The sequence below is a fragment of the Polypterus senegalus genome, chromosome 3 (genome assembly GCF_016835505.1).
Source record: "Polypterus senegalus isolate Bchr_013 chromosome 3, ASM1683550v1, whole genome shotgun sequence".
NCBI lineage: Eukaryota > Metazoa > Chordata > Cladistia > Polypteriformes > Polypteridae > Polypterus > Polypterus senegalus.
In genome coordinates, this window is record NC_053156.1 from 187,421,798 (window position 1) to 187,436,263 (window position 14,466).

Here is a 14,466-nt window from a genome sequence, read left to right on the forward strand (position 1 = left end):
ATATAACAAGCAGTAAATTCAAAACAAACAAACTAAGAGGAGGGAACCATCTGTATCATTGAAGGTCATGGAAAGCTAGAAAACAGAAATGTATCTTCAGTCTAATTTTAAACAGTTTAGTGGAAGGTGACTCCTTAATGTAATAAGGTAAAGAATTCCACAGCTGTGGTGCAGCAGCTGCAAAAGCCCTGTTCCCCATACTTTTGCACTTAGTACGAGTGACCACAAAAGACAACTGACCAGTTGATCTAAGCTCTCTGGATGACTGATGTATAACACATAAATTCAGATAAATAGGTGGGAGCATACTGATGTCGTGATTTAAAAACCAGCAGCAAGATTGAAGGCCTTGCTGAAGAGGATTATGTCTCTGAGATGGGTTGGCAACAGCTTGGGATCCCATAATGAGTTGGCAAATGTGACTGGGGAAAGGATGTATGGGCATCATTGGTAAGATGATTTCCCCCACGACCTGGTCCCAGATAAGCAGTGAAGAGTGAATGAAAACACAGATTCTAAATAAAGTGTCTTTCCTTCTGAGCAATTTCAATAAGACATTTAACTGACTTACTGCCATCGAGCACTATTAATTTAGTATTATTTCAGCTTATAATGGCAACTTTTACCAAGATGGTCTCAGTTTTTATTTTTTTCTAGATATTTACATATAAAAAATTTACATATAGAAAATCTAAATTATATTAGCCTATATTCTAATTTAGACTATAACAGAAATAACTGCAAAGTTTTGTAGAAATGTGTGTGATGCTCTAAGAGACAGATGTAAATTAATTTATTTATACTGCATCTGTAAAAATCCAGATGTGCTGCATGTAACGTACATAATACTGCTCTCAGTCCTTTCTGATTAAATGAAACATAAGTGTTTTTTTTTTCTCCTTGTACAAAGTCACATAAACATCTGTTGGCTGGATGACCTAACAGAATAGACAGAGACCTATAGATTTTATGTCTTCCTGGTGGTTTATGTATTATAATGTGGTGGCACTCTCTTTTTTTATTACCAGGAATGATTTTCCTTTTTAGTGTGCAACATGAAATATCTGTATGCATACTGCAAATGGTTCCAAGTTAAGTGTTGATTTCATAACTGGTTTCCAACTCTTTTTTCACACACTGGTGGAGAGAGTGTTCTCTAACCTTGAATTATTATTTACCACATCTGTTAGCTGATATATACACAGCTGGCACATATTCAAGTTTGCAATAAGAAACTGTGGAGACAGTGTACCAATCTGGGTATCTGCTAGTGTTTTGCATGAGAGGAGTCAGGTATTCTCAGAGAATATGGAGGTATCTGTACACTGGGACACAAGCTCAATTATTAGTCTTGGAACCTGTACATCTGAATGTTAGTAGATGCCTTTAAACTACCAGGACCATGATTACATACTACAGTTCAAAAAAACTACATCTTCACCATAACCTGATAGGCATACACCCTGAGGATGCTATATGGCTTTTCATGCACACTGTTGCACATTTACAGTTCTAATTAATTACATTACAGTTCTCATTTAAGGCAATTATAATTTGATTGATGTATTTGGTCTAAACGTCACTAATTTAATAAAACAAGCAAAGCAATACTTTATCTGAACTCCTGTTAGTGCATGTGGATTAAACAAGTTTCACATACTGTAGCTGTCATTCCTACAACAAATTTACCCCCTAATATTGGATACAGTTTTTATGTTTTCTCTCCAGAGTGGAAAAACAAACTGCTTCTTCATTTTGGTGTAACATCTCTTCAGGCTTTTAAGTCTAGGTGCTAACAGGGCTCACTGAGCACAAGATCTAAAACAGGAATGAGTTATGTATGCAGGCTACATAACATGAGGAAAATGTAATGTGGAGACAATTACAGATATATATGATTTAAAAGGCAAGTCTTATGTGCTGGATGTTCAATGTAATCTCTGTAAAAGCTAATTATCCTCTGTTTATACTGTGGGACGTATAATACACCCTAGCACTACCAGGTCAAACTACACATAAACACACACAGTGAGCTCTAAAATTATTAGAACCTTTGATAAAGAGGTTACAAAAACTACAAAATAAACATCACAAATAAGGGCAACTGAACTAATGCATAATACAGTTAATAATGCCATTAATTCCTAACCAGGACAAAACTATCATGAGTCCAACGGTTTTGCAAATGAGGTATGGTGTTCTTTTATTATATGCATTTCTCTTTTGAAAGCAATTTACTGGAGAAGTGAGAGTGGCCAAAATGTTCAGTTTTTGTTTGGTTTTAAATTCCCCAAACGTATTTTGAAAATGACATGTTCTTCACTTTATTTCATGTTGTCAGTTAGGACCTTCTTCTGGCATCTCTTCCAAAGGGCCTGATGGCACAGACTTATAAAACACTGTCCAGGTTTTTCATTTGGTAAATGTAACTGGAGCAAATACATCCTTTTTTTTAAATAATCCAAATAGAGCTATTTATTAACTAGTTTTCCCTTAGAAGCAGAAGTGGCTTAATTTAACTCATGTATATGAAGACACTTTCTTGTACTTTAACATTTGTGCCTGCATGTACTGATCTTGGATAGCACACATATGCTGATTGATTAACTATCGCATTTTTGATCCTAAGAAGGAAATAATTTAGTTTGCATAATGGATTACTCATGTTTATGTGTCATATTCACAATCTCAAAACATGCTTCTCTCCTTAGTCTGGCTCACAATGAGGATATCATTGGTGCAGGGTGAGTAGGAAAAGAACAAGATTTTCAGTGTAGGAAAAAAGGGTATAATGAGAATGTGTTTAATAGTAGCAAATACAACAATGAATTGTATTCCAAGTCTTTCTTTACCATAATATGCTGCCATCTTTATGAATCAGCCAAATGGGGCCATATGCAGTAGCTGTGTATTTTTGACTTTTCTATCCAAAGTTAGGTTTTTTGTCAAGGTTAACACTGCCTAGAGTTGTCAGTGCTGCAAGAATGGCATAGATTCAAAGGCTTCTAGTTAGTTTGGTCTTTGGAATCCTAGGAAGACATATTCTTAAAGCAAGTGAAAGGGAGCAGATAATTATATATATCAGCAGCTACAAGACAACTTCTGAAACGGACAATGACAATACAAGAGGAGTGTATTGATCTGAATTGCCTTTGGACACATGCCCATGTTGCTCATCCCCCATCTATGAGCCAAGAATAGTTACATATTTTTACATTTTTATCTTCTAATGGTTAATATTTCAATACACATAAAATGTCTTCATTGAACAAAAGCAAACAGGTTATAAGGATACTAAATATCTTTTATTTGTATAAAATCTCAAACATTCAATAACCATCAGGATGTTTGAGATTTTAAGGACAAATGTTAAACAATGCTTAGAAAACAAAACATCCCAAGAAAAGAAACAGAAATAAGTCCCAAAGTACAATTTATCAAAATCATAAGTATAAATTTTATTACAAAATAAATAAAAAGACAGAGTATTCTCAAATGAAATATAAAAAGGAAATCCACCACCAAGATGACATTCATAACTTTAAAAAAGAAGTTGAAAAAAACAAAGTTAAGTAACAGCTTTTAGTAAAAGTCATGCATTGTAAAATAATAAAATAATAATTTGGAAACTACATGTGTAGACAGTTTAACACCTCCTTACAAACACATCACACCTTAAACGTTAGGGGGATGAACATTACCCTTTTTAATCTGCAACAAAGCTTACTTTGATACGGGTGAGTTTTTTTCTAATGATAGCATTTTTTATTAGTCTGAAGGCTCGGGGATGTCAAAAACTAGAAAATCCACAGATACACAGGTGGGTTAACAAAGTACCATCATTGAAAAAATGTAATGCTCATGAGGTCATCAAATTTGTAACTGAAATTATGACACAGATTTGGAATATTGCACATACTACTATACCCACTTAGCCTTCCAACAGGGATTAAATATAAAAGTCATTTTAGAGAAGTATGTTTTAAATTCTTTGAATTATCGTAACTTTGATGACTAAAGAAATATTTTCAATTTCTATTTTCTGTTAAAAATAACATTTACATACATTTTAACATTTACATACATTTTATATATATGAGACATGGTAAGCTTTTTGAAATTCAAAAACTTCACAATGTTTTCTTAGGGATTTTAACAATCCAAAACACCAAATGCTTGATGAAAAACAAAAACCTACAAGGTTGAAGACTAATTTTTTTACATTTCATCCCATCCCAGAACATTAAACATGTTACAAAGAAAATTATTTCTGAAGCATTCTGTCACAGAATTAAACATTAATAAAAAGAATGCACTGTAACTTTGTGAAGATGCCTATAAATTAAAAATCTATGATTTTATGATTTTTAAATGCCATCTTCTCTAAATATTGATGTAAACATCCAAAGATTTATAATTTGTAAAGAATTTAAGGTTAATCTAAGTAAACAGAAACAAAAGATTTTAGTTTCTTCCATTTTATTGTATTTAGTTAGTTTTTGAGTATGCAGTTCACTCACCATTTAGTTTCACTGTTATTTGTGATTTTTATTGCCTTTTAAGTCACAGTTATCATTAACAATAATTACCTTGCCATCTTCAGCTTTTGTTCTCTGTATACATGTATTTTTATTGAACAGGTGGTATGGAAACAAGGAGAAGGAATCCATTAGGTAAGAAGTTTGATGTTTTCTATTGAATAAGATGTATTTTAATAAAATCCTGTTTACCACAGCACCAGAGAGTGGCAACATGTTGCATGTGGGACATGCAAGTAGCAAATTCACTGTACTCTGTACATGTGACAGTACTACTATCATTATTACTAGTATGGTAAAAATGCAATAAGATGAATTCTATTCTGAATCTAATAAAAGATTCTTAAATTCAATGTGTCTGATTTAATGTATATTTTATAGAACTGACAGAAATGTCCAGTACTGGAGCTCTGCCTTATTTCCACTTGAATACTGACCTGATTTATTTAAAAATCTGTTCCTGCAAATTTAGGCATCATTTTGAAACAGAAATAACATGCTACTAAATTAGTGAGCTAACTGTATATGACAATCATAAACCCTAGTGTCTGACTCTTCAGAATCTGAATAATCTATAAGCTTGACAAACAACGCATGATGAAATGGTAAAAGTTGAACTACAGTTTCATGCAATGGTACAGCTGTGATTGACAGCAGTAAAAACAGATGAGAGTATAAAAATTAAACTCATTTGAATAGCAAAATAATTAAGAGTACACTGAAAAACTATAGATCCCATCATATGGCTCCTACAAACGTGCAACTATTTCTTTGCTTTGGCATTCACTTTGAATCTTTCAAAAAGATGTCAAGACTCAAATCGACCTAAATAGCAAGCTTCACCCGAAGTTTGTAACTAGAAAGCACAAAATGCAAATTGGGTTGTAATAAGTACCAATGTACACAAAAATGACCCTATAAATCTATTACATAATGGTTAAAATGATATCAATAAAATATGCTTTCAAAGCAATGTGCTTTATAAAAGCCACATAGGCTAAGTATCAATTATACAAAAACAATAAATAAAACAAGCTGTTTAAATCGATTCTATTACCCTGAAAGTAGGAGACTCAACAACAGTCCTGTTATTGGCATGAAAGAACAAAAGAACTTCTTTTAAAGCTAAACACATAAATGACTTTGCTACTTTCATTACTAGGATTAGAAATACATACACAAGTTCTGGTTCAATGACAAAGCTGGTTTCACTACTTTATACAATACAGTCATGAATAAAAATATATGAAAATTCTACATCACAATAAGAATGTAAAATGCACACGTGGTAAATAAATCTTCCAGATTAAACTTTTTGTAAAAGCAATCAGTGGAATAATTACTTTACTTAACAAATTTTAATGTGCCAGCGATAATTTTAAGCGACACCTAGTAAGACAGTGTATACTAATCTGAATAAAATGGAATTATCTCTTAAGAAAATTGACTTTACATCATTGCAGAATCATGGGCCCAATACGGCATTAAACCTTTAGAGCAACAACTGAATAGAGAGTGCTTCATATCAAGCAGAAAAAACAACAAAGTTGAGGTCTTGATACAATGTGATGTTCCAAGGCAAGAAGTGACTAAGAGATACCTGAAGCTGGATGCTTTTAGGTAACTGGGAAAAAATACCATAAGACAAAAAATGCTTATTTTTTCTATGTGGCATTTCTTTTTTATATATAATGTACATGTGTTTCCCATGTTATCACACTGCTTTAATCTTACGAATAAATATACAGATTTCTGTCCAATATTAACTTTGCAAAACACATCTACTTTATTCTTATCTAACTTGACAAATCAAAAACCTACCAATCATTAGAGGTGAATAAATAATACAACATGCTGAACAAGAAACATTACAAACGTGTGTGTATATTAAAAAGCCGTCCGCCATTAAGTAGAAAAATCAGGAGAATAAAAGCTGGCTAATATAAGTTGTTTTTCAGTTAGTAACCATTAATTTATCTTTACAAAACTGACAAGACAACTACAAAACCAAATACATCATCACTATCAAAAGTAAGCTGAACAACAGTTCATTGTTCAAGTTTATGAATTATCACATTAAAACTTTACATAACCCCCAACACACACACACACACAAACACACACACACCAGAAGACATATACTATATGACACTTAATGAATCAGATTCAGCACTACACCAAAAAAAGTGTCCCACATGTCAAAACATCTTGCATTAGGACAGTTATGGCTAAACTACTGTATTTTTGACACACTAATCCTTCTCGTTACTGATCTTCCAGACAAGGTCATACAATGACCCTAACTTTTTTAGGATGCAGTTTCCCTTTTTTGAAATAATAAAAGTTCTGTGATCAATGTTGAGCTAAGTACTGTATGGAAAATAAAATGTTTTAAAAGGCAGAACATGTATCATGCTAATATGCCAGAATGACCTACTTGCATGATTTAGAATCACTCTTCACAAAAGACAAATCAAAAACAAGATTTCCTGTCACTTGAATATAGCAACATAAAACACCAGAGGAATTTTTTTTGGTTATTTTATTTTTCTTTTAAATAGTAAATGTCTTATGACCTAAATGTTTCAAGAACCTTTGCACAGAAGGCTTACACATTTAATATAAAACAGGAAATAAGTGAATAATAAAATGCTATAAAAAATATCTGTACAATATAAAAAATCAATGCTAAAAATTAAATAACGCTTTGAAAAAGCATCACAGTAGAATTTATTGAGATAGGGAAAAAAGAAACTGCATTCTAAGTGATATTTAAAAGACCTCAGCTACAACCCACAGTGTGACTCTTTCATTAAAACTTAAAAATACCTGAAAATGTGTTCTACTACATTAAACCTCGTTTCAGAATTTCTGCTGGTTCCAAAATGCTGTTACAGATGACAATGGTGTTGGAACAGTTATCACTGCTCAATGTACTTAACAAATATTCCAAAGAATATCAATCTCAAAGAACACCTTTATGCTCATTTTAATATGCATAAAATGATATGCTTAATGTTTAGTGGCTCTTCCTTTGTGGTTCCCCACACTATTTCCTGAACCCAAACTAGCCTTATCACCAAGAAAACTCAGGGATGGCAAGCCTGGATGAAGGAGAGGAGTCAAGCGCCTGCTTAAGGCCTTATTTAGAAGATTTGGTCTAGGCACACCCTGGAGAGAAGGAAGGAGCTTGGACAGGCTAGGAGTCTGGAGAGAATACAAACCTGACATGCTGAAAGAAGCTGGAATAGTACAAGGGCCAAGGTTGGAAAGCTGCTGGGAGGTGGAAGAACTCTTGGGAAGGCCCATGCTAAAAGAGGATGAGGAAGGTATTGGAATATGGGCTGGGGAGGACTGGAAACAGCTGGGATTGCTGGTGGATGCTCTTAACAATGACTGGTGGTGAGGACGCCTCTTCTCCTGAGCTCTAGACTCTACACAGAGATACAAACAAAACAACTTCTATATTAATAAACAGAACATTCAGTGTCAAACATCATGTTTTGAGCAAAACTTTTAAACACACTATTTTATACAAAACTTATTTTAAAAAATAATGTTTCTTTCATATCAAAATTCTTAGACGTTAGAGAAGCTTTTAATATCGGAACCTATACTGTTGTATAATGGAGTGAACACCACTAGGAGGCAAACCTTGGCAACATGTGTGAACAGTATCCCTATATAGATATACCCTAATTTCACACCATGACATTAGTTAATCCAGCATTTAGAAAGGCTAAGTGTGAGCTAGATGGCAAGATTACTATGGCACCACTGGAAATGAGCAATTGTTATAATTAGAACACATAGGAAGAATGGGGATGATTAATAAAAAACACAAGGGTGTACAATTACTGGTTGTGAGAGTTATGGCAAGCCAAATTTTTACATTTTAAGATATCTTGAAATGCATCTTAGATATCTCAAACTGAATTAAAAGAAATCTGAAAATGCATATATTTCAAGATATCTGAAATGCATTTTGTGATATCTCAAACAGACTTCAGTGATGTATATTTTGAGATATTTCAAGATATCTTGAAGTGCATTTCAGAAAGGTTTCTGTGCATTTTGAGACATCTCAAATACATTTTCAACATATTTCAAGATATTTTAAGATATTTGAAAGTTATCTGAAATACATTTTCAGATATCTCAAAGTAACTTCCCGTGCATTTCAAGGCATCTCAAATACCTTTTGAGATATCTCGAAATCACATTTTGTAAAATTTCTTATGCTTTCAATGGGACGTCCTGTGTATTTTAAGATATCTCAAAATGCACAGGAAGATATGATGAGATATATTAAAATGTATTTGTGATATTTCGAAATGCAGAGAAAGTTATTTCAATGCATTTCAGATATCTCAAAATTAATTTGAAATATCTTAAAATGAGCAGGAAGTTATTTTAAGATATCTCAAAATTAAGATATTTTAAAACGCCTTTAAGATTTATTGAAATTCACGGTTGTTTGAGATATCTCAAATTCATGATATCTTAAAATGGGTCTTCACTAAAGTTCAGATACCTTAGAATGTATTTCTTGATATCTCAAATTGTACTTCAAGATATACAAAATACATTTTAAGAAATCTTTAAAAAAGACACTAAATTATTTCTCAAGAGCATTTTCAGATATCTACAATACAATTTAAAATATCAGAAATACATTTCAAGATATCTCAAATCAGCTTACTGTCTACTTTCAGATATCAGAATTACATTTCAAAAATATCCCTTCCTGCTCATTTCAATATATCTCACATACATTTAAGATATCTTACAATAAACAGAAAGTCCCACTGAAGGAATGGGCAGTTTTACAGGAATAGATTTTGAAATATCTGGAAATGCATTTAATATATCTTAAAATGCATGAATGTAGATCATTTAATTCATTTGAGATATCTTGAAATGAACATGCGGTTATTTTGAGATGTCTGAAAATGTATTTAAGATATGTTGAAATGCATTTGAGATATCTTGAAATGTACTGCAGATATCTTAAAATGTAAAGGAACTTATTAAATGAGTTTCAGATATCTTAAAAAATAAATTGCATTTTAAGATATCCGAAATTGATTTTGAGATATCCCACAATGTTAATTTGGCTGGCCATAGAGAGTATCTGCAACAAGCGAGGGTGTCGTATGAACACCAATATTGAGCATTTAATAAATCATCTGTAACTCTGTTCCACATTAGCATTTCATTAAGTTGGCCTAAACCCTAACTCAAACTGCCAAAATTGATATTTGTGTAATCTTTAATTTTAGCAAACTGGCACAGTAGTTCTAAATGTTGGGCTGAGAAGAACAACCAAATGCATCTCAACACTGAACTGCAAGATCTACAGCAGGCCTCCATAATCAGGTCAGGTTAGGAAGCATGCACTAGTACAGCACATTGCAGCCCCCACTGCATGACGAATCTGCTTGGGATCCAGGTTGGTAACCCCCCCCAGGCAGACATGCAGTCCAGTGCCACCCTCTGGAAATGACTCCCTACCTGCCATAGCCAGGTGTTATGCGAGTGTCTCCTTGGCCTGGTCCAGCCACTTGGATCCTGCAAGACGGGTTACCCTCTGGGAATCACGCCACATGGCCCTAGTTCTGTAACTGACATTCCCTCACAATGCAGGTAATGTGCCTAACTTGGGACCCAGTGAGCAACTGCTTATTCGAAACAAAGTCAAAACAGCGGTACCCAAGGATTCTCCAAAGAGACACAATACCAAAGAAGTGTCCATGTCTTTCAACCATATAGCAAGACAGGAAACACCAGGACTCTGAAGACTTGGACCGTCATCCTTTTGCATAGATATTGGGAGAGCCACACACCCCCCTTAATCAGAGAAGGATGCGCAGAAACCTAAATCAGGCATTTAGAATTCTCAAACGCATCCACACAATTCATCCTGCCCCATTCTTTCAGTGAAGTAGTTAATAATGTGCCCAAATGTGTGAAATTTAAGAGAACGTGCATTTTAAGATGTAACTCAGGAATCCACTCTTCACACAAGTGCATAGTAATATGGAACTTAAGAAATTTAATCAGTTGCAGGGAAACTTAACTTAAAAACTATGTGTTATTGAGGCCATTGGCATTAGCTAACTAAACAAATTTCATATATTTAATTGTATTTGTCAATTTTTTTGTGTTTCTCTCAGCAGTAATGTCTAAGGCCTTTTGCTATTCTGACAGGAGTTAAAAACTCAAGAAAAGTAAGAAAAAACAAATATTCCCTTGGGAAAAGGATGTGTTTTTATTCACACTAGCAACAATTTCTGTGCTATAAATGAAATATTGCATCGCACATACGACTAGTAAGTCTACTACCAAAAAAGCATATTTAATATATTTATTTAACTAATTAACAATTTTCATTGAAGTAAAGACTCTAGTTCCTAAACTAATATCTTCTCATATTATTTAACTCTGAAAACAAGAATTGTGCTATATTTAACAGCATCATGGAACAAAAGTGAAGTATCAAAAGTATGTAAAAACTTCTTTCATGCTTTTATTCTGGCTTTCAACACACACATGCCCAGTTTCAGACATGATGCAACTATCTAAAGAAGCATTCTGAATGGCAAAGCATCAGGTGATGATGTATAGTGGGTACAGAAAAGTATCACCCCCTTCAAAATATTCCCATTTTTTTGCTTTACAACCTTAAATGAAAACACACAAACCAATATTTTTCCAGCTTTACATACTCAATGCAAAATATATAACCTCCAAGTGAAAGATATCACAGCTACAGTTCAGAAAAATCAAAAACAAGACATACTGAGATTAATAAACGATCACCCCCCAATGTCAATATTTTATTGAACCAACCTTTGCTTTAATGATAGCCTTGATTCTGTTGGGATACTTCTCTATCAGCTTTGCACATCTAGATTGACCAATATCTGCCCTCTCTTCTTTACAGGACTGTTCAAGTTTGGTCAAATTCTTCAGATAGCATTGGTGGACTGCTATCTTCAAATCTTTCCACAGATTTTCAGTGTGATTTAGGTCCGGGCTATGACTTGGCCACACGAGGACATTCACTTTTTTCTCCTTCAGCCACTGTGTGGTCAATTTTACTGTGTGCTTCAGGTTGTTGTCGTGTTGAAAGGTGAATATTTTGCCCATCTTCAACTTTCTAGCAGAGGGTAGCAGGTTTTCCTCAAGTATTTGACAGAATTTTGCCCCATCCATTTTTCCTTCTACCCTAATGAGAGCCCCAGGACCTGCAGCAGAGAAATAACCCCACAACAGGATGCTGCTCCATGCTTTACTGTTGGTATGGTGTGATGTGAATGGTGAGCTGCATTGGGTTTCTGTCAGGTCTACCATTTGGTAATGAGGCCAAATAGTTTGATTTTGGTCTCATGTGAATTTCCCCTTGGGATTAATAAAGTATCTATCTATCTATCTATCTATCTATCTATCTGACCATAAGTCCTTTTTCAACTTGGCATCAGTATCTTCAAGGTGCATTCTGGCAAAGCTCAAACGAGCCCTAATATGGCCTTTCGTGAGAAGTGGCTTTTTTGTTGTGACCTTCTCGAACACTCCACAATTGTGGAGCGCTTGTGAAATTGTTGTCAAATGCAAACAATGACCACTCTGTCATAAAATCTTGCAACCCCTTCAAAGTGGCCATTAACCTTTTGGTAGCCTCTCTTGCCAGTTTCCTCCTTGCTCTTCCATTCAGTATGGAGGGACGGGCAGATTCAGGGAGGGTCCTAGTAGTACCAAACACTTGTCACTTCTTTATTATGGACTTTACTGTGGAGGTTGCACTACCAAGCAAGGGAATGCTCCAGGTACAGCTGTTTTTATACTTCACTAATCAAACTGATTACAATTGATCACAGGTGGAAGCCAGTAACCATGGCCTGCAATGGAGAAGGTGGTTACTTACACCTGATTGTGTTTACAAATATTGTTTAGGAGGGGGTGATCCTTTATTAATCTCAGTATTTGTTTGTTATTTTTTAAAATTCTTCTGAACTGTAGCAGTGATATCTTTCACTTGGATGTTATAGACTGCAATTAGTAAGTAAAGCTGGAAAAAATATTGTTTTGTGTGTTTTCATTTAAGGCTGTAATGCAAAAAAAAATGGGAATATTTCAAAGGGGGATTCTTTTTTCTTCTTCCCACTGTACATTCCATGAAGGGTACTTTTAAAAATAAAAACTGATTTATTATATTCTTCAGAACAAAGATGACAGTTCATAGTTATAAAACAAACAAAAATAATAAATATAAAAATTACTAGATGAAAAGTATTTGATCAAAAACGCCAATTGTTCTATTCTTTTATTAGGCCAGGCAAGAGAAGTCTTCATATAGTTGGCATATCTGATATAAAATACCTTAAAGACAGATACATTTGAGTTAACTAATTAAGGTTTTTTTTAGAAGAAGTTGGATTTAGCCCACTACTCCTACTGTCAAATATAAGGAAACAAACATTATAAAGTCATTACTAGGAGTTTATCCAGAATACATTCTATAACAAAAGGAAGAAAACACAGATGAAATTGAGCTGGAGATAAATTCTTCAAAAATGCTTGAAAATATTTCTTCTCTTGATACATGCACACTAAAGCAAACTGCCAAAGTAGTCAAAGGCCTGCTTAAAATTAAACTTTCTACTAATGACAAGTATAAGCAGGATTCAATATAGTGAATAACTCAAATTAATACATTTAAAGAAAATAAACTGCTATATTCAAGCAGGTGTACATAAACATGGTAATAATAATCATCCAACAAGTGAAACTACTTCAAACATATACATACAATAAATTAAAAGTGAAAAAATTATATTACAATAATACAAAAAACAAAACCATATATATAATATGCAAATATAAGTAGAAATGGCAACACATAAATAACTAGAAAAGGGTAAACTGTGAGGACTCCTCACTTATCACACTGTCAGACATTGTTTTGCTGAACACAAAAGCATCATCAGGACAAAATCTTCAAAACATTCCTCTTCACATCATTTTGTTGAAGCAAACCATTCAGTTTCAGGTCTAAAATATACAGTAATGCAGGTTGTAAAACAACAGCCCCAACAGGGCGACTTTAACAATTGTCTTTTCCGATGGGAGGCTTACTGGATACACAAGTTATACTCCCAGCACCAAATTTGTCTAAATGAAGCGCATGACTTTATCTCTTTTCTTTATCTAGTTTTGAATAACACAACTAAGTCCTATCTATTCTCTCACTTGAGCTTTTGTTAAATTTATTTAAAAGACGGTTTATTTTAATCATTCTATCTCTGCTCTTTTCCTGCTTAGCTTTATGTCCCTTTCCAATTATAAATCTATCCCAGTGAGAATCCTTTTTTGTGATATTGAACATTCATACAACGGGTATTTAGTTTTCATTGATTCTTTCATGGGCGGCACAGTGGCGCAGTTGTAGCTTCCCAGGTCCTTCCTACGTGGAGTTTGCATGTTCTCCCGGTGTCTGTGTGGGTTTCCTCCGGGTGCTCCGGTTTCCTCCCACAGTCCAAAGACATGCAGGTTAGGTGTATTGGCGTTCCTAAAATTGTCCCTAGTGTGTGGTTGGTTGGTTGGTGTGTGTGTGTGTGCGTGCGTGCCCTGCCCGGGGTTTGTTCCTGCCTTGCACCCTGTGCTGACTGGGATTGGCTCCAGCTGATCCCCATGACCCTGTGTTAGGATATAGCAGGTTGGATAATGGATGGATGGATAATTCTCTCTTTCAACTTTGTTTTTTTGCTGTACCATCCACTCTCTTATATTATTTTTTTAGATTTATGAGAATATTGTGGATTTGTTGTTATTGCTCACTGGATTGTGTATTTGGACTTGTTTTGAGTTGGGGGCGGATGACTGCAGATAAGGTTGTGTCCTGGACAGAAAAGAAAGAAATGTGATC

The 14,466-nt window shown here is 34.2% G+C and overlaps 1 protein-coding gene across 2 annotated transcripts in view; it reads right to left on the reverse strand.

Moving 5' to 3' along the window:
- The window catches only part of agbl5 (AGBL carboxypeptidase 5), a 142,985-nt gene that overhangs the window by 67,879 nt on the left and 60,640 nt on the right, over positions 1-14,466 (reverse strand). For both annotated transcript variants that reach the window (XM_039748311.1, XM_039748312.1), the window contains exon 13: positions 7,763-7,972. In XM_039748311.1, the coding sequence (XP_039604245.1) occupies positions 7,763-7,972 (210 nt within the window). The remainder of the gene's footprint in view (positions 1-7,762; positions 7,973-14,466) is intronic.